The sequence below is a fragment of the Monodelphis domestica genome, chromosome 1, assembly GCF_027887165.1.
Source record: "Monodelphis domestica isolate mMonDom1 chromosome 1, mMonDom1.pri, whole genome shotgun sequence".
Taxonomy (NCBI): Eukaryota; Metazoa; Chordata; class Mammalia; order Didelphimorphia; family Didelphidae; genus Monodelphis; species Monodelphis domestica.
In genome coordinates this window covers 143,505,819-143,526,864 of record NC_077227.1, presented here as the reverse complement: position 1 = coordinate 143,526,864, position 21,046 = coordinate 143,505,819, and the positions used below count along the sequence as shown (strand labels likewise).

Below are 21,046 nucleotides of genomic sequence, written 5' to 3'. Positions count from 1 at the left end.
GTGGGGAACAGGCAAGAAAGGTTGTCTTTCTACAATCAGTATAGTTAGGATTTTTACGTCAAGAAATGGACTCAATATCTTTATTCTTATGATATTGTCATAATCTCTAAGATATTTGTGGCGGGTTAGGTTTTTCCTCAAGACTTGTTCCTTTGTCAAGATATTGCCACAGCCGTGAGCTGACCAATAGTAATTTCCACTTTAAAAGTAAATCAGCCTTATGAGATTGAGAATATATGGATGTAGAGGATATATGGAGATTGAGAAAAGTGGTAGTGATAAGGGATAACAAAGAAGTTTTTCAAACAGAAATTTGGCAATAGGTAGGAGAAGAAACAAAGCTATATATTTTTCTGAAGCAATTTGAACAACATTCTTGAGAGAAGCCACAAAGAATTTCTGAATTTTTCTACCATCTTCTATTATAAATCTTTTATTGTGTGTTAAAATTTCAGTGGCTTTCAAATGTATATTCATAGTCTGCCCACAAAACAAAAATAGCTGTTTAACATAGTAACCCATAGAATATCTTCACAGACTATTTTAAAAGTAAGATTTTATATTTGACACAAACTTTAATGTTAAGGAGTTCATTATAATGGCGCCTGCTAGAGTCAGGTCTGTGAATAGTTTTGTCATAAACCTAGACTTCCAGGAGTTTATGGCTTCCAGTAAAATGTTTTGCTTTAGGCTGAAATCTATGTAAAAGGACTCACCAGAAATAATTGTTACTTTATTTACATGTTTTCAGAAGGAAAAAAAAGGTTGTTTCTTAATGATGCTTTCGTGGCATTAAAAATTAAATGGGTGAGTTAATGTTTTACAGTGCCTACTGTGAGGAGTGATTTTTGAATATAGTATTTTTAATGAATACAGATACACACATATATAATTAATATAATCAATATGAGCTATTTATTCTTGACACCATTAGCTGAGTCAAGGTTCAGCCTATTGACTCTCAAATATACCTGTGTGAAAAGGACTAATTTAAATTTTAATTTTCTATCCCACCTGAAGTTTCATTTCAAGAGGGAAGGTACATTTGTTATACCTCTTTTGCATGAGATTTATTTGATCAATCTTTAATGTAATAGAAAAATAGATATTTTTTAAATTCACCCAGTTCTTTTACCACTGGGGTTTGTGGTTAGAAGTATAGAACTGATCAGTTAACAGATAAACATACAGAGATCCAATAATGTATTGAGGCATATTTTCTGTGTGAGAGAAATTTGACAACCATTCTCTTTGTGTCTAGTGCAATTCTGATGTGACTTAAAAGGAGTCATCTTACTCCAAAGTCACTTTCCAAAGCATAAGGTCACTAGGCTTATTTTTTGGTTAGCTAGGCAGGGAGTTGGGTTTTCTCTGGAATAAACCCAACCACTGACTTGTTTTAAGTCAACTGAGTATTCTAGGGCTTCTGTATACTTGAAATGGTCTATGGTTCAATCAGACCTAATAAGACTTCTCTTGGCTTTAAAGAACCCTTATGTCTGCCCTAAATTAGAAAGAACACCTGTGGTTTATTAAAGCAAATGAGGGGGGTGAATCTCAAAACTAGTTCATTCTCTTGACCTTCCTATTTAGGTCAAATGAAATAAAAATGATTTCCTTTTTCCTCTTATATTCAAACACTAAGGTTTGTCCATCCTTTCTTTATCATGTCTTTGATAGTCTTTTGTTCTTGTCCATTTCCATTATCAACATATTAGTTCAATGCCTTATTATTTAATAATTGGACTATCAAGGTAGTCTCCATGCTGTCTTTCTTCAACCATCTCTATTTCATTCTGATAATATTTTTTTTCTAGAAAAAGTACAAATCCTCTTGTATGAATATAGACCAGCAGTTGCTCTATGAAACATTATCTCAGATAATTTTTCTGGAAGCATCAAGAAATTAGGTAATTTGTCCATAATCCAACAGCCAGTGTATCTCAGATATAGAACTTGAACCCTGATCTTCTTTGTTACAAGATCAGCTTTCTATTTACTGTGTCATGTTGCCTCTAATAAACTGATTAATTATTTAAAATATTTTTGTATTCATGTTAATTTAACATTCAATGACTTACTAATGCTGGGAGAAAAAAGTCCCAACTCTTATCATTTAAAATTTTCCTTTTCTGATCTCAATTTATCTTTTCAAACCTGGTATCCCACTTAAAACTCATGTCCTAGTAGGATGATCCATACTAATTTTATCTTGGATACAACTGATTCCTCCCTCTATGCCCTTGCCTTCTGTATATTAGCTTTCAATCTGGAATACATTCCTACGTTTCCATGTAGGTAAATTCTTCAGGTATTAGATCAAGCCTCACTTTTTCTGTGAATCCTTCTCTGTCCACTCTAACCTATAGTGATTCCTATTTCCTATGGATTCTCCTAGCCCTTAATCTTTCTATCACTCATTTGGCACTTGTATCCAGTCTGGTATTGTCATTAAACTTTTTTTTCAGGTAAATGACTTAAACCCACAACTAAATTCCAAGCCTTCTGAATGTAGGTTCCATGTTTTACCTTTCTGTACTCTAGGGGTTGACCCAGTCCTTGTAACTAGCAAGTATTCATTATTGTTTTATTTTCATTATCTTTGCTTCCTCCTAAAACTGACAATTGTACTGTGTTAGAGTTATTTCATGATTACGCCCTTTATGGTTACACTCCTCTTTGAAAATAATAATAGCAAATACCGAGGTTCATTGAAAGGGAAAGTAGAGGCAACTAGGTAGAAAAATGTATGGAGCACCAGGCATGGATTTTGGTAGTTCTAGGTTCACATCTGATCCCAGATACTTCCAAGCTGTATGACTCTGGGCAAGTAACTTATCCCTGATTGTATAGCCCTTCCTGCTTTTCTGTCTTAGAATTAATACTAAGACACAAGATAAGGAGAAAGGAAGGATGAAGACAGGGAAGGAGGAAAGGAGGGGGGTTAGCAATTGCCCTAACATTGCTTGTCTGGCTCTTTCCTGTTTGTGTGATTAGATTTTATTTGTTTGATTATGGGAACTATTACTATCTAAACACAATCAATTGGCAAACATTAGATAAAAGCCAAAATGAGCTAGGAGTTAACCAACCTGAATCCCTGAACTCGTAGCTTTGCTAGTGCCTTCATATAGGATGTTGGGTGACTCAGCCTTACTTCTCTGGCATAATTTCTTTAATTATAACTTAGAGGGGATAATAACTCCTGTCTTCTGTCTCCAAGGAAAATTTTGAAAAGTTAAAGCCTGCTTTCACTTTGAACTTGTTGGACAAAGGGATTTCATAGGATGCAGTTTTTAAAATAGTTGTTCATACTGTTGAGCCATCTATGAATGTAATAAATGGCAGAGGATTTAGAATAAGGAGACCTGAATTGGATCCCTGCTTTAAAGCTTGCTAGCTACATGGTCTTGTCCAAGGTCACAAGTTACTTTACTTCCTTGACATTCAGTTTACTTATCTCTAAAATGAAGATAATAATACTCATACTACTTAACTCTTGGGTTGTGTGAGGAAGCATTTTTATGAACTTTAAAGCACTAGATAAATGGGGATTATTTGAGCTATACGTATAACATGCAAGCTGAATGAGTATTATGTGAGAGGCAGCATGGTTTAGTGGATAGAGAGCTGATAGAGAACTACAAATCAGTTGTGTGGGTTCAAGTCTATCTCTAGTACATTAGTGGTGTATCTCTGGGGAAGTCACTTTCAGTGACCTGGCGAATCTCAGATTTCTCTGAAATGATAAATTACAGAGGAGGTACTAATTTCCCTTGATAGAAGTAATTTCTTCTTTCATCTAGTTTTTATTTTTTATTCTGTAACTTAAGCAACAAATAAAATGAAAATTTCATTAAACAAAATAGAATACAAAGGAGGAAGGATTAAACATGAAATCATGAATCTCTATTGTATACTGGTATTTTTTTCCATTTAGGTATATAACTGTAAGAAGTTGCCCAGTTTGCCAGTGTTTCCTTGGGGACTTTGTTCTCTAGAAGCAGTTTCTTTATACTGAAATTCTCTATACCATTTAAATCACAGGTCCATAAAGTTTCATTCCAATCAGTAATATTAGCTTAGATCTATCAGTGTGAGAGCAGAATTTTATCTAGTACACAGAGTCTGATAAGAGTTTTTTTTTAATGGTATTTCTTGTTCTTTTTTTTTCCCTTTCTTAGAATGCTTCAAACAATTAAAGATTGGTTCTGGTTGGAAGAATTGTGGCTTCCTCCAACAATAAAATGGTCAGATCTTGAAGACCATGATGGACTCGTATTTGTAAAACCTTCTCATTTATATATAACAATTCCTTATGCTTTCCTCTTGCTGATCATCAGATACTTTTTTGAAAGGTAAGTTACCTGCAAGTTTGTTTTGTTTCCTCCATCCACTCATTTTCTCTGCCTAAAAAAATTAATCACTAATTTTATAAAGAAACAATTTTTGAAAAGTTTATGAATTATATCCATCCATAAATTTAGCAAAAAAGAAAAAACTGGCAAATGTTCAAAATAGTCATAATCATAATCATAATTGCTAGCATTTATATAGTTCTTTAAGGTTTGCAAAGTGCTTTACATTTTATCTCATTTGATCCTTATGATAGGGCTTTGAAGTAGATGCTATCATTATCTCTATTTTATAGATGAGGAATTGAGGCTAAAGGAGGTTAAAAGGCTTGCCCAGGATCACACAGTTACTAATGGATTTTATATATCTTTACATTGCTTTTATATCTATTACCAATAGAAATTTTATAAGGGATATATATCATTAGAGATAAGAACATAACAGTATTAGTGTGCATTTTCTAAGTATTTAAAACCATTTACTCTTGCTTAATTCAATTTAATATCATTATTTGCTACATGTAAATAGATTGAAATAATGGTTCATTTTTAAAATTTTAATCTGAATTTATATAATCTCTACTCTTATAGAAGATGACCAGTTTCTCTGGGCCACTTGGTTAGCATTGGGTGCTCCTTTATTCATTGATTTTTTCTAGTGCTGCCCCAGTACTGTCTCAGATTCTGTCTTCTTGCTCAACAACCATTCAGTTTCAGGACTGAAAATTACAACTTCTCTTAGATTACCAGAAACATGGAGACAAAAATTGGGAAGGGAGAAAAAAAAGGCAATTTACAAATTGATTAAAAAGATGATGCTTAGATTTAAGATTTCATTCAAAATTTTAAGGATTTCTGTTCCACTGTTAGCATTTCCAGTCAATATGCCCTAATACTTGTGTGACTTTTCAGGACCATTTTACTATGTAGTAAAATAATAATAATAATGATAGCAGCAAGAATTTTTGTAGCTCTTTAAGATTTGCAAAGTGCTTTACAAATATTATCTCATTTTCTTTTCATGTCAACCCTGAGAGATAGATACCATTATTTTTTCTCCAGTAACACATTATTATATTTCCCCCAATTATACATAGAAATAATTTTTGACATTTGTTTTCTGACATTTTGTGATTCAAATTCTCTCCCTGATTGCCTATTCTGTCCCCTCCCTGAGATGGTAAGTAGTTTGTTATAGATAATATACATGCTATAATCCATTGTATATTTCTATATTCATCTTGTTATGAAAGATACATATATCATATATATAAGAAAAAATTCATGAAGGAAATAAAATGAAAAATGTTATATTTCAATCTGCATTCAGACTCCATCATTTCCTATTATGGCATTAGATAGCATTTTTCATCATGAAGACTTTGGAGTTGTTTTGGATTCCTGAATTGCTGATGATAAGTCATTCACAGATAACCATTGTACAATATTGCTGATGCTGTGTACGATGGTCTGTCTGCTGGTTCTGCTCACTTCACTTTGCATTAGTTCATGAGTCCAGGTTTTTTTTAATCATCCTGTTTGTCAGTTTTATGGCATAATAGTATTCCATTATAATTATATACTATAATTTGTTCAACCATTCCCCAATTGATAGGCATCCCTTTAGTTTCCTATTCTTTGTCACCACAAAAAGAGTTGCTACAGATATTTTTGTACAAATATGTCCCTTTTCCATTTCTTTGATCTCTTTGAGTATAGTCCTAGGAGTGGTATTTTTGGATCAAAGGTTATATATAGTTTTATAACCTTTTCGACATGGTTCCAAATTGCTCTCCAGAATGGTTATAGATAGGTACTATTTTTATCCCAATATTAAAGAAACTGAGACAGACATTATTTAAATGATTTGCCTAGGTTCATAAGGTTAATAAGTGTCTGAGGAATACCTTTTTTTATCTCTAGGTCTAATCCTCTATTCATGTAGTTGCCTAATGTATCCTAATTTAGGGGTGATTTGAGATATTTAACTTCAAGGCAACACAAAATAAAACAAATTATCCCATATTAAAATATAGACCTTTGAGATTCCAAGTAAATATATCTAGAAGAGCTGCTTTTCCTTTTGTTAATTATGCAGTATTTCCATAAGAGGGAAAAAGGAGGGCAGCCAGCACAATCTATCTTTAATGTTTATTTGTTCTTCACTGTAAAAATTCTAATCTCTATTTAATTTTTTAAATTGATTGTTTAAATAGAGGACCAGATTCTCAGAAAAGGATGTAGGACAGAGTTCTACAGAAGTAGCTCTTGAATTGACTTTCAAGGTGGGACTTAATTGAGATCTGTGTATTTCAGTTATCAAAACATATGAAGACTTTTTCTCTGGAAATTTTGTTTTAAACACCCAGAACTTAAATATATATTTATATATAATTTAGATAATTACACATGTAAAATAAATAAGTATATATAATTTAAGTTTATTATATATATTATATAAATTATGTATATAATTTAAATTATATTAATTATATTAAATTTAAATAAATATGTACATGTGTACATATAAGTACATAATAAAAGGTTAAAATGGGTATTGGATATATGCAATATGTATACATAGATATATACCTGTGTGTATATATGTGCATATATGCATATTAACAACACAAACATATACATATATATTTTATGGGTGTGGTAGATTCGAGACTCCTAAAATTCAGTAACATCCTTTTCCATATCTCCCTTTTTTCTCTCTCCAAAGTAATATTTAAAGAAAGCTCTGGATTTCTAACTCCAGTATAGCCATTCAGCAAGTGGTAGTAAGGGTGGCCCTGTGATGTTTCCAAAAGAATAACCTTAAACCAAAAAAGAATATTTATTAGTTATCCCCTAGTAAATAATAAATATTTTTTTGAGTTAAGAGAAGGGACCATTTTTTTGAGTTAGAAGGGACCATTTTCCTGTGATTGACTGATCATAGGACCCAATAATAGTACGTAGAACTACAAGGGACTTTAGAAGCTATGTAGTCTAACTAGGCCTATATCCCAAAGAGGAAAAAAAATGGGAAAGGACCTGTTTGTACAAAAATATTTATAGAAGCTCTTTTTTGGTAGCAAAGAATTGGAAATTGAAGAGGTGTCCACCAGTTGGGGAATGGCTGAACAAATTGTGGTATATGATGGTGATGGAATACTATTGTGCTGTAAAGAGAAATGATCAAGATGATTTCAGAAAGAACTGGAAAGATCTACATGAACTGATGCAGAGTGAAATAGGCAGAACCAGGAGAACATTGTACACAGTAATAGCAATATTGGGGGATGATCAACTGTGATAGACTTAGCTATTATCAGCAATACAATCCAGGACAATTCTGAGGGACTTATGACAAATAATGCTATCTACCTCCAGAGAAAGAACTATTGGAATTGGAATACAGATGAAAGCATACAATTTTTCACTTGTTTATTTGGATGTACATTTTGAGGTTTTGGTTTTATAAGATTATTTACTTAAAAAATGAACAATATGGAAATAAATTTTAAATAAAAAAGCTATGTAATCTAACTCCTTCACTTTACATATAAGGAAAATGAGACCAGAGGACAATTAAATCCCTTGCCCAAGATGACATAGATAGTAAGCAACAAAGTCAGTATTTGAAACCTGTTTCTCTAATTCCAAGACTAATTCTCTTTCTACTAAGGCTTCCTCCATTCCAATTCCAAATTTAATATTTTTCTAATATATTGTGAAGCTTCAAATAGGATTCCATCATTAGAGTCAGTGACCCTATGGTTTAATCTCTTTCCTCGTCTTCCCTCCTACCACTTACCTTTTGCTGTCATCTTTACTCTTTGTACTATATAGTGGGCTCTAAATAATTGCTTCTTGATTGACATTATTCATAGCTTCTGTCTACTTAATCCTTTTTGCCTCCAATTGACTAACCTGAAATTAGGTTACTTTGAAATTATGCCATCACGTTTTTGAAAAGGAATCATGGGGGCACGTAGCTGACTTAGAGAGCAAGGCCTAGAGATGGGAGGTCATGGGTTCAAATTTGATCTCAGACAACTCCTAGTTGTGGGTCCATTAACCCCGCTTGTCTAGCCCTTAGCACTTTTATGCCTTGAAACTGATACTTAGTATTGATTCTAAGATATAAGGTAAGGGTTTGGGTATCAATATAATCATGAAAGATAACTATACAGATCTTAATTTCTAACTTTATTATATTTATGTTCTATTATTTCTTCCTATTTAACTTTGCTTTTCCACTCTACAATACACATAACTGCCAATATGGTATTTTTTTCTTTTTATTGAATTAAAGCACTGAGACATTTTCTCCTTTGTTCTCCAGTTCCAAATTCTAGTCCTCACCTTCTCTCCTCCCCTTCCATGAGAAAGCAAGAAAAACAAAACTATTACTATTATTATTATTATGATATTCTTAAAACATTGCTCCAATCATATCACTATTTTGCTCAAGAAGATTAAAGTACCTTCCTTTTACTTTTAGAATAAAATACAAATGCCTTTATTTGGCATCTGAAACCATTCAGCAAAGCCTGGCACATAGTAAGCTTAAAAAATAAATAAAAACTCCTACCTTCCGTCTTATAAATCAATACTGTGTATGTTGGCTCCAAGGCAGAAGAGTGCTAAGGGCTAAAATGATTTGCCCAGGATTACACAGATAGGAAGTTTAGGAGGCCATATCTGAACCCAGAATCTTCCACCTCTAGGCTTGGCTCTCAATCCACTGAGCCACTTAGCAGCCCTATCACATATTAAAACTCTTAATAGATGTTTTTGACTGACTAAGCTTAATATATTTTATTTCTCTTCATTCTCACTTTCCCCACTTGTCAAATCTTGCTATTTTTACTTTTGCAATATCTTTCAGATTTGGCCTCTCCTCTCTACTCACATATCTACCAGTCTTGTTCAGGGTCTCCATCAATTCTCAGTTAGATTATTGCAATAGCCTCCTAATTGGTCTCCCTGTTTCAAGTCTCTCCTCATTACAATCTATCCTACATATCACACCAAAATATTTTTTTCCTTTTCAATGATACCTTTCTGCCTCTAGGACAAAAACAGAAACCCTATTTTGAGTTTTCAAAAGTCTTACACATGCTTGCCCTAATTTCATTTCTAGCCTCACTGAACTTTACTTCTTCTCCCACATTGTACATTCAAGGCAAACTGACCTCCCTGTTCCTTATGCAAGGCACTCCATTTCATTTCTTTTCCACTAGCCATTCCTCATTTCTAAAATTCCCTCTATCCTTACCTCTACCTAATAGAAACTCTCTCTAGTACTTAATTAGTGCCTTGCCAATGAATTAGTTTAGAAGAATATAAATATATATCCACATAAGTATATTCTAGAGATTGTGACATTTCCATAGTCCTTAACCACAAATTAACAAAAAAAATTATTTTGTGGATGTTTTTAGTATGTTAGAGATAGGAAAAAAAAAACTGAAATGGAAAACTATATTGTCTTATTTTCCCCACTTCTTTCGTTTTAAGAATGCTATTTTATTTCTCAACTCTGGGCACATTCACTGAACAAAAAGAAACTTGCCTTTTTTATTATTTTGGTCTGATTCTGTAATTTTTATTGGGTTAAGGGGACCTCCAGTTTCATTGGCAAGCTGGTACAGTGAGAAACACAATATTTGAAATTAGAGGCTTCAGATCCCAACTCTGTTACTCATAACCTGTATGACTTTGGGCAATTCAATTAACTTCTCTAGTCCTGTGTCTTAACTGCAAAATAAAAGGGTTGGTCTCCATTGTGCAGTGGAGGAAAGCCTGGAATTTGAACCGGAGGAGTAGGGTTCAAATTTAAGTTTGACTATTTACTACCTACCTTGGGTAAATCATTGGAGCTTTAGTTTTCTCATCTATAAAATGAAGAAGTTGGAAGTTATTATCTGTAGTAGCTATTGTCTGGTATCCTTTTTATATGATCCTATGAACTTAAAAATACATATATGCTTTCTTATGCCATCAACTCATAACTAGGTACAGTATGCCTTTGTCTCATGTTATCACGTAGTGAACTTGGATGTAGATCCTTTACATGGCTTTTTTGGTTTCATTTTATATGTTTTCTATTTTCACTCATTTCCTCAAAGTAAATTTTCTGAGAGAACAATTAATTAAATAAGCATCACTAAGGTGATACCATTGATTTATACTAGCTCCTCTTTAGTTTATGAGTCATTGGATAAGATTTTGCCTGTACCAGAGATATTTGTTTTTAGAATATATTTCTTAATTGGAAAATTCCAGGTTCTTTATAAGAGGATACTTATTTTGAATATTTTCTAATGTCTCAATTCCTCTAATGAATGGATGAAATAATTAGAATTTTAAAAAATCTTCAACCTTTGCTTGAAAGTTGTCAAAAATTTCATTGCATAGTAATTTTCAAGGACATTTTAGTTCATTTTTACATGTTGCTGAACTTCCATGTTTTAGCTGGCATTTTTAGGTCCATTTCCAAGGAAATTTTGAGCTATTTGGAAGTTTAAATGCATATAAATATTAGCAAGTAGTCTTATGAGTTTTCCTGTCTAGTTTTGCTAATCCTAGAGCTGTAAGAAACTGAGCTAAATGTCTAAATATTTATTCTCAACTAAAGTTATGATCAATAAATATAATTGGCCCTCTCTAACATACAAAACTCAGAATTCAGGTCCATTGAAAAAATCATAAGAAATAAACTTGTCACTAAAAATGTCAGAATCACAGAGAATTTGGGAGAAAAAACACATCAAACTAGTTGCATTTACACCCATGACATCTGTTGTAACTTTCTGAGATTAGAACTATTATTTATTTTAATTATTGGGAGTCCCCAGAGAGACACTGCAAGAGGCAATGTAACAATTCGTTCTACTTCTTAGACTAGTTTATTAACATATCTTAATTGCCACAAACTTATTTCAAATATTTTAGTATTTTAATGTTGGATTTTTTCCTTTTTAAGGTACTGCTTTTGCATAAATTTCAAGATGTTTCTTTTTCTACACTTCTGCTTTTCAGATGTTTGATCTAAGCAAAGTCAGCAATAATACAAACAAATAATTAACCTTTCATTAGAATCATATTTTTGTTATCTTTGAGGGCTAGCTAACCTATGCATTTCCTTTTCTTTTATCTTCTTACAGGTTTGTTGCCACACCGCTAGCAAAGGCTTTTGGCATAAATAGGAAAGTCCCAATGAAGATTCAGCACTGTCCTATCTTAGAGAACTTTTTCTTCCAATCCACCAGGCATCCTTCCCAAGTAAGAATATTAATTCTTAACAGATAACTTTTGGATTAGAAAACCTCAGCCTTAATGTTTCAATCATACATATATAGTTTACCTCATCTGCATAAGGAATCGGTTCCAGTTGACCTGGGAATGATTTGATTCATCTGGACTTATTTCATTATCCTACTGACAGGGCACATAGCATCTAAAACAAAACATAAAATTATAGCTAAATGTTAATAGTTGATATAACATAAATGCCAAGGAATGTTAAGGTCAGTATCTTTCAAAGTATGAACACAAATTATACTGATGAGAAGGGGACATTCTTTGAACAAAATTAATTGGAACTTATCCAAGATTTCATGCTTTTGATTTGCAATGATGGCACAGAAACTCATTGAACTCTGGACCAGACCTTTTATGACATGGGTCCTGTGACTTCATCTGAGGTGGAAAGAATTTACAATACTAGCCATTACTGACACTACTGGTCAACATGAATAAAGAATCAGTTCAGACAGAGTAATTTCAAGGATATATTATTATTTGTTTTACAAATCCTCATATAAGTGTGGAGGATGATAACACAACAGTCTTTTAGGAGGACTGACTTCTGATAGTACAGTGACACACTGACATGGAAGGTCTGAGAAAGTTTCTTCCACCAAGTTGTTCTAGGATATCCTTAGTACCCTGAATCATTCTTTTATTTTGACTGTTTATTTGATGATAATAAAGTCAATTCATTATGGTTTGGTTTCCAGTTCACACAGTCCTTAAATTCTACAGGTGTAAATGAAGATCTATTTTTTTAGAAATGAATATATGCAGAATTATTTATCTGAATTTTTATTTTTTAGTTATCTGAATATTATCTGGATATTATGAGCAACAGAAAATATTCCTTTAAGTTCTAAGACAGGTATTGTTAAGATGTTAAGCCATTATAAATGCTAAATTTCACTTGCTTGAAGGAGCTATATATGGAATTAACTTTGAATGCCATATACAGGACAATTTCTTAACATATAATCAATAAATTGACAAACATACATGCTATTGAAGCAACATGGAATGTCCTAGCAATATAAACAATTTCCTTATCAAGGTATTCTAATACAATATATTAATTATTAATTTTCTATTATTTAAATAATTAAAATAATTCTTAATTATTAATAATATGATATCTTAATTAATATAACAATAAAATCAATAATGTTAATAATAAAAATAATTATTAATATAGAATTTATCTAAAACAAGAATGATGGTGATGGAAAGACATGTACTTTCATTAACCCTAAAAGTTAATCCAGATTCTTCTGCAAAGAGATATTACAGCATAGAATAGGAGACCTGGAGTTGGGAGGACCAAGGTTCAAATATTTAGATATCTTCTATTTGTGTGACCCCTAGGCAAGGCACTTAACCCTGATTGCTTATCCCTTGACATTATTCTGTCCTAAAATTGGTACGCAGGTAGAAGAAGGTAAGGGTTAAAAAAAGATATTATAGCATATCTTTAGGTATATCATACATCCATTTAGAGTCATCTATCTTGCATGCTTAAGAGAATCATATTCAATCTAAAAATGTCAATAGTTCGTCTAACTGGTGTAAATAAGAGTAGTTGGCATTTGTATAGCTCTTCATGTTTGAAAAACATTCCACATATATTATCTTATTTGATCCCTGTAATAACACTGTGAGGTAAAGGCTATTCTATATTTTATGAATGAGGAAACCCTCATTCTGAATTAGTGGCATGGAAGAAGTCTTTGGCTCCTTAAAAACTACAGCAGTGTTTTACTAACCAAGCTCTAGCTAATTTTGCCATACTGGAAGCATTTTTAGAGAAACAATAGACTGTGCTTTCCAAGGAACAGTCTAACTAAGAATAGAGAAGCTCAGAACCAACAAGTTGGCCTAGAAGATGGTGAAAGCAAAAGAAAAATATCTAGTTTTGTTTTTTTTAATCCATCTAATTTATATAGCCTAAGCCAGGTAGAGATGATTTACTCCAACTTTGGTTTACCATAGCTAAACCCAAGAAATTGTAACAATGAAAACTGATGGATTTTTTTGTTTGTTTTCTTGGAAAGTGGCAATTCCTCTGATTAGTTCTAATAGCTGTAGACCATAGAAATTGTATTGTCTCGTGAGAACACAGTTTTAGTACGTGTCAGGAGTCTTGAATACTTTGGAAGTATTCTATTCAGACTCTATGGCTAGCTTTAGGTCATTCTTACTGTGAAAAAGATAATGATTTCTGGGAAAGGTATCATATTAACTTATTATGTAGGTGGGGCATTAATATTTGATTATAAAATAAGGTAAACTAGTGTCAATAATTACCTAAACTATAATCCATGGAGAAATAACCAACTTGCTGTTTTCTCAATCATGATTATAAACCTTGTTGGTGTTTGGCTTCTTATTTTTAATTGAAAATTATATGAAATATAAATTTCACATGCGTTTTTGCTATTACAAATAGTCATAATAAATCATGTCAATGGAATGCAATTATCTATCTTTTAATAGAAAAAAAAGAACCAAGCAACATGCATAAAGTAGGGACTATTTCAGAAGGGGATTTCTTTTCAGGACCTGAATCCATTTGGAACTTTAAAAACTCAGTTGGTTTTAACTTTAACATAGGACTTGAAGGTGAATGCCATGCTGTCAAACATTTGCCCTATTTAAATGACTTGAAATTAGACACTAACTCTAAAACAAGTTACTACTAATAATAAATTATAAATTAATCTGGTATGTTAAACTCCTAGGATTTGATATGAATAAATACAAGTAAATATAAATGGTAAAAATAAAGCTTAATGAGATAAATAGATTTGCTATCAAAAAAGATAAAAAATACTTGAAATTTTACCCTAAGGAAAACCTTGCAAATCAGCAAAATAACAACATAATAGTTAAAGAAAAAATTTTCCAAAAAGAACATTCTGTTTATAGAACCATAGAATTCTAGAGCTGTATGGGATGTTAGGGATTATCTAGCCCAATCCCTTCATTTTACAGATAAAAAATAGAATCAGAGAGGACATAATTTCATTAGGTCACATAGGTGGAAGGGCGAACCAGAATTCTCATGCTCTTTCCCTTATACTATGACTCATATTAGTAAAGATCCCCCCATTCCCTCGCTACATACACACACAGGATAGGCAGGAAAATTAAGAGAGTAAGGTAGTGTTTACTGTACATAATATAAATTATTTGACAGTTAATAATTATTTAATATAGCTCTAAATAGTATCACAGGTAATAGAATAAGACACAAGTCCTGTAACTTGAATTATAGTAGAAGGAACTTCTGTAGTCCTAGAGAAGGCTGATTAGTAATATAAATGTTTGAAGTTCAGGGACAAACAGAATAACATCAAGAATGTGTAATGAGGGATAGTTTATATCACTCAAGAACTACAGTGCAAATAGTTGTTCTGCCACACCAAAATTTTTTTTATTTTTTGCTTTTAAAAATGTTTCTTGATATTAATTGGATGGAATGCTGGTTCAATAATGCAAAGAAACATGTGCAATTCTGGGGCCTTGTTTTTTCTAATTTCACAGTTGAGTAAGTCAAAGAGGATTAAACAAACACACGGGAGTTAGGAGTGGGGCAACAGACATTGAGACACTTGAATCAGCCCTGCTCTAACTAGTTCATCATCAGGTGGCTTGGTTCACATTTGGGTCAGAGTTGGAAAGGTTGCACTCACTCCATTTGCTCCAGGCTAACATGTAGAAGAAGCAGTAGGGGAAGAAGACCTCATATGCATGACACAAGAGCAGTTTTATTCCAAACACAAACATAAACGGATATCATAAATTTCTATAGTGAAATCAATGGGTTATCTCTGTAGCATCAGACTATTAGCTATGTATATTGATTGGTTAATAAAAAATGACTGTAGTTTTATACTATTGGAACTTAGGAAAATAGAATATAATAAACCAGTAGTTCATAATAAATGACCTATCAATATGTTCATACATGGAGTCAAAAAGAGATTCAAAATACTTTTGCATATTAGTTGGGAAAAGATTATAGAGCTAAAACTGGCAAATTTATAGGGGGAGAGTGCAAGGTTATTTGTTGGGTGTAACCAAAAGTTTTGATGTGATGATTCAGGATAGAATTATTACTGCTAAAAAGTATTGCATATATATAATGAAAAATTTGGCAATACATACAGATTGTGTATGATGTGGCTTTGTAATTAGTGGCAATGGAACAAAGTCGTGCACCAGTTTGACTGCCATGGATTGTACTTATATAGATATATAATAATACTAAAATCATACATATCAGCCAATTCTCAAAATTGAGTTGATAAATGAACTCAGCATTTAACACATTTTAACTTAAGAAACATAATATATATGTAGAGGTATGTGTGCATACATATATATGTAATGTGTGTATATATATATATATATATATATAATGTAACTATTTCAAGATGTATTGGAACAGAGCCATAATAATAGACCAACAATCCTAGCCAACAGATCAAACATTCTGCTATTTGATAAAACTAATAATGCAGTGGAACTTATTGTGCTAGCTGTTTTGCTTTTATAAAACATCAAAAATGTGTGCCCCTAAAATCAACAAAAACCTTCAACCTCCAGGTCATAAATGGGCTGCTTTGGTAAAGGAGTTAAAGTGAATGTGGAAATAATAGTGGCTAACATTTATATAGGGCTTTGAGATTTGCAAAGTGTTTTATATGCTATCTCATTTGATTTTCATAGAAACTCTATTGGTTGGGGTCATACAGGGAGGATTTGAATTCAGGTCTCTTTGAGTTCAAATCCAGGGATATATCCATTATGGCTTCAAATGAAAGAACCTCAAAATAAAGGGAGTTATCTTGAAGATGAAGGTAATTTTGTGTATAAATATGTAAAGGTATTGTAGCTGTACTATAATTGTGGCATTAGTTCAAAAGTTCATATTCCAGGTTCTTTAAACATATATTGCTCACATGTTTTACTATAGCCAGAATACGATGCAGTAGAAAGAGCTCTCTTCTTCCCATCTTGAATCCTGGGTGAACAACCTACACAATTGTCTTCTTTTGAGTTCTTGATTTCCTTATCATAACTCCAATTGTACCTAGCCAAGCCTCAACCTTCAGTCACCCCCACCAAATGTTGCCTTTTTGCCCATATACATTTGCTTCTGAAGAAAGATGGAGAAAACCATGTAACCATCCTGGATGGGTCCAGTATGAATTTATGTTTTACAATGTCACCTGGGCCCTCACTGCTACTAGACAGTGCTATTATACCACCATTATCAATTCACTATTCCACTCTCCACAGCAGCTCTTCAGAATCTTTTCATCCCTCCTCAAACTTCCCATGGCTCCCTTCCTCTCACTTTCTCAGCTGAGAAATTTGCCTCATATTTTACAGGAAAAAAAATTGAGACCATTTGCCATGAGCTCCTTCTCTCCTTTTTCTATCTCCTATCACTTAGATAGTCTTCAGCCATTTTCTCTACTGTCTCATGGGATGAAGTGGCTTGCCTCCTCTTTAATATCCACCATTTTTTAACTCTTATCTTCTGTCTTAGAATCAAGAACTATGTTTTGATTCTAAGATAGAAGAGCAGTATGGAGTAGGCATTTGAGGATAAATGACTTGCTCAGTCACACAGGTAGGAAATGTCTGAGGTCAAATTTGAATCCAGGACCTCCTGTATCCAGGTCTAGCTCTCTCTACTCATTTTCAATCTCTCCCTCTCCACTGGCTCAATTCCTGTGTCTTCCCTATCCTGAAAAAACACCCCCTTATTGTTCCTTTTATCCCTGCTAACTATTATCCTATATCTTATCTGTCCTTTGTAGCTAAACTCCCTGGAAAGGCTGTCTACAATAGATGCCTTCACTTTCTCTGGGAGTGCCCCAGGGCAGTGAGAATTTAAGTAAGTTGCTCAGGGTTCCCATAGTCAGTGTGTGTGTCCAGATGGGACTTGAACTCAACTCTTCCTGACTCTGAAGCTAGCCTTCTATATACTATAATAAATTGCCTCTGCCATTCATTATGTATTAAGTATATAACTCCACAACTGGGATTTAGGGTTTTAGTAAATGTATACTTGTTAAGTTAATTAACAGCAGTAATTCTATATGTTTGTTATCATGACAAGGACATTTCTATTCCAATAATAAATTAGTGTAGTGTACTTAAAAATATTGGCACTGATATATTTTACAAGACCATAAAATTTATCTTTACAAGCTAAAAAATATGGTTAATAATATAAAACAATCTTTAAACTATTGATCTTTACCATTGTAACATCCCTCATGAATCCTGCTTCTCCCTTCTGACATTGATTCTCATTGCTTCATATAGTTAGGCAACTATTAAAACATCTTGTTGGTAGGTCTCCCTGACTCAAGTCTCTCGGTTTGCTAGTCCATTCTTTATTTAGCTTTCAAATAGATCTTCCTAGATTGGATGAGGTAATCTTCCCCATTTAATAAACGCCAGTGGTTCTCTCTTACCTCTTTGATCAAAATAAATCTCTCTTTTAAAGCCCTTCTAACCTGTCTTTCCAATCTTCTCACACTTTATTCCTCTCAGCCTTTATATACTCTGCAATCTAGTGACATTGGCATATTAGTTTCTTTTCTGTTCCTTGGACAAGATACTTCCTCTCTCCCAGTTTCCTACATTTTTACTGGTTATTCCCCACATTAGAGTTTCCTTTCTCCTAATCTTTGCCTTTTGGCTTCCCTGACTTCCTTTAAGTCTCAGTGAGTCTCACTTTATTGCCTTCTCTCACAGATCATCTCCATATAATCCTGTTCATATTTTGTTTGTATGTAGTTTTTTGCATTAGTCTGTGAGTTCCTTGAGAGCAATGACTTTTGCCCCCTTTTTCTTTATCTCTTAGTCCATTGCCTGGGGCATATATTTCATGAATGTTTATTGACTGACTGAATTTAAAATTCACCAATTCCACATGAACTTTACATTGTACTGCAAACCATATTGGACAAGTTGATGAGATTCAACCTATTTTCTCAGAGGCTAAAATGTATCATAGTAATGAATGGGCATTTTCCTAAAAAACATATCCTGACTCCTTTTTTTGTTTGTAAAAATAATTTTGAGGAAAGGAATAGTTGCTTCTGAAAAGCTAGTTAATTTATTGTCTCCTTTCTTGATTGGTGCTTTATCTGCCACTGCTAAAATTTTATACCCCTATTTCTTGCTTGCAATGTAAAGGAAGTGGGTAGAGTGTTTTATTTGGAGTCAGAGAAACTGAATTCAAATTCCATTGTGTAATATTGAGCAAGTCATTCCCCTCTGTGCCTCAGTTTCCTTATCTATAATATGAAGGGGTTGAACTAAATGACCTTTAAGGCTCTTCTAAACTCTAAATCTTTAACATGTCAAATCACTTAATTTCTCAGGGCCTTAACTTCCTCATCTGTAAATGAGAATATTGAACTAGACAATGTACAAGATCCTTTATCATTTTAAATCTCTGTTCATTGTGTGACCCCTCTGGGTTTCAATAACAGTATCTGTGAAGGAGCAATTGAACATCATAACTCTAAGTATTGCTTAAAGTTAAAAAAAAATCTTATTCTAAGTATACCTACCTCTTCGTTATTTTCCCTAAAGTGTGAAAATATTATAGATAGCTAAAAAATTGTACAATATTCCAATGTTTAAATTTGCCTTTGGAATGAATGATTCTTTCCTACTATTTTGTTATTTTTCTCCCAATACTTCTCTTAATTTGCCTTAGAAAAAGATGCTATAGTTTTGAAAACCCTATGAACCTTCTTATGTCCAAAGTGGTAAAATTACATTCACTCTATTTAATTTGCACATATATTTTGAGGATCTGTGATTTAATTGATGTGGACATTCCTTTAACAATGCAGATTATAACCTCTCTGTGACTTAGGAGATAGTCTTTGAAAGTTGTTCTGACTGAAGAATTTATCACTTTTGGCAAAAATGCTTTTCTAGTCTAAGAAAAAAAAATCCTTTTACTAAAACTAAACTCGAAACTTTCCCAGGCTTTATGTCATTTGCCAGATTATGTATTAACCTGATAACCTTTGAGAAACAGGACCATTAGAATCTCAAGATAGGGCATTTGATGAATACTTTAATGTTCATTCAAAACTACAAATTATTTACCTGGCTTTTGGAGCATGGTTTTTTATGTTCTTTAAAATGATGGCAAACTCAGATTTGTACTCCAAAATGTATTGTTAGAAATTATTATTAGATTATAAATTTCAGGTATTGAAGAGACCTTATTTTTAAACTCTCAGAGATGTTTGTTTCAAGTACTATCATCAATAATTACTTTTTTTTCTGAGCTCATAACTAAAAGTGTCTGTCTCAAAGTCATGTAGCAGATTGCTAAAAAAGTTTGCTTTAATTTTACCATGATTCACATTTGGTCCTGCTGCTTCTTGATTGCCCTCTATATTAATTTGCTATTGATCAACTATTCATTCAATTTATTCTGTCCCTTTTCAGAATGATCTATATGGTCTAGCAAAGAAGTGCAACCAGACTGTACAAGAGGTTGAAATATGGTTTAGGAGACGGCGTAATCAAGAGAAACCTTGCAGACTAAAGAAATTCCAGGAAGCTTGGTAAGAAGGAAGCTAGATGCATAATAGTTTTGTAGTTCTATGCATATATACATGTCTTAAAGATTAGGATATCACACACATACATACACATTTTTTTTCAGCCAGTTTATTCAAGGGGCCAATGCTTACACTGTTTGCTAATAAATCATTTAGAACTCCATCATCTTCTTTGCAAACATTACAAATGTCAGCACAGATTATATAGGGGGAAGTTCTGTTTTCTCTTCAGAATATGTTAAGATGATATCTGCTTTTGTCTGAATCAGAAACTTATCTAATCATCTCCATGTGGGTTGATGAGAAGATTTATCCTGTCATAATTTGAACACAAGTTGGGCTAGAGCCTCAAGTTGAATTCTTGCAACAGAGATATGTTTTGAAATAGTTACTAAATAGTAGTAGTAAAATAGTTTATCTGGGTAGTAAAGTTCCACTAGATTATTTTTCTAAAATTAGACATGGCTATTTCTATGCAAAATGTCATTGAATTCCAGAATAAATCAGCTCTTAAAGTTATAGACACTGGTACCCATACAAAAATGAGATAAAAAACCACTCTCTTCATTTCTCTCCTTTACTTTGATCCAAAATGTTTCTTATTTGTTAAGAAAAATTGTTGGTAGCTTGCTCTTTTTAAAAAAAATAAATCCCTTCCCAACTAGAGAACTATTCTTTATAATAAAGAATAAAAAAGAGGCTCAAAACTAACACATCAACCTAGTTTGACATTATTTTAAATTTTCTATGTTTTGTTTATGCCCTATC

General features: G+C 32.7%; 1 protein-coding gene across 2 annotated transcripts in view; it reads left to right on the top strand.

Moving 5' to 3' along the window:
- The window catches only part of CERS3 (ceramide synthase 3), a 114,412-nt gene that overhangs the window by 22,841 nt on the left and 70,525 nt on the right, over positions 1 to 21,046 (top strand). For both annotated transcript variants that reach the window (XM_056807439.1, XM_056807444.1), the window contains exons 2-4: positions 4,185 to 4,358; positions 11,519 to 11,636; positions 20,163 to 20,281. In XM_056807439.1, coding sequence (XP_056663417.1) covers positions 4,186 to 4,358; positions 11,519 to 11,636; positions 20,163 to 20,281 — 410 coding nt within the window. In that variant the 5' untranslated portion in view covers position 4,185. The remainder of the gene's footprint in view (positions 1 to 4,184; positions 4,359 to 11,518; positions 11,637 to 20,162; positions 20,282 to 21,046) is intronic.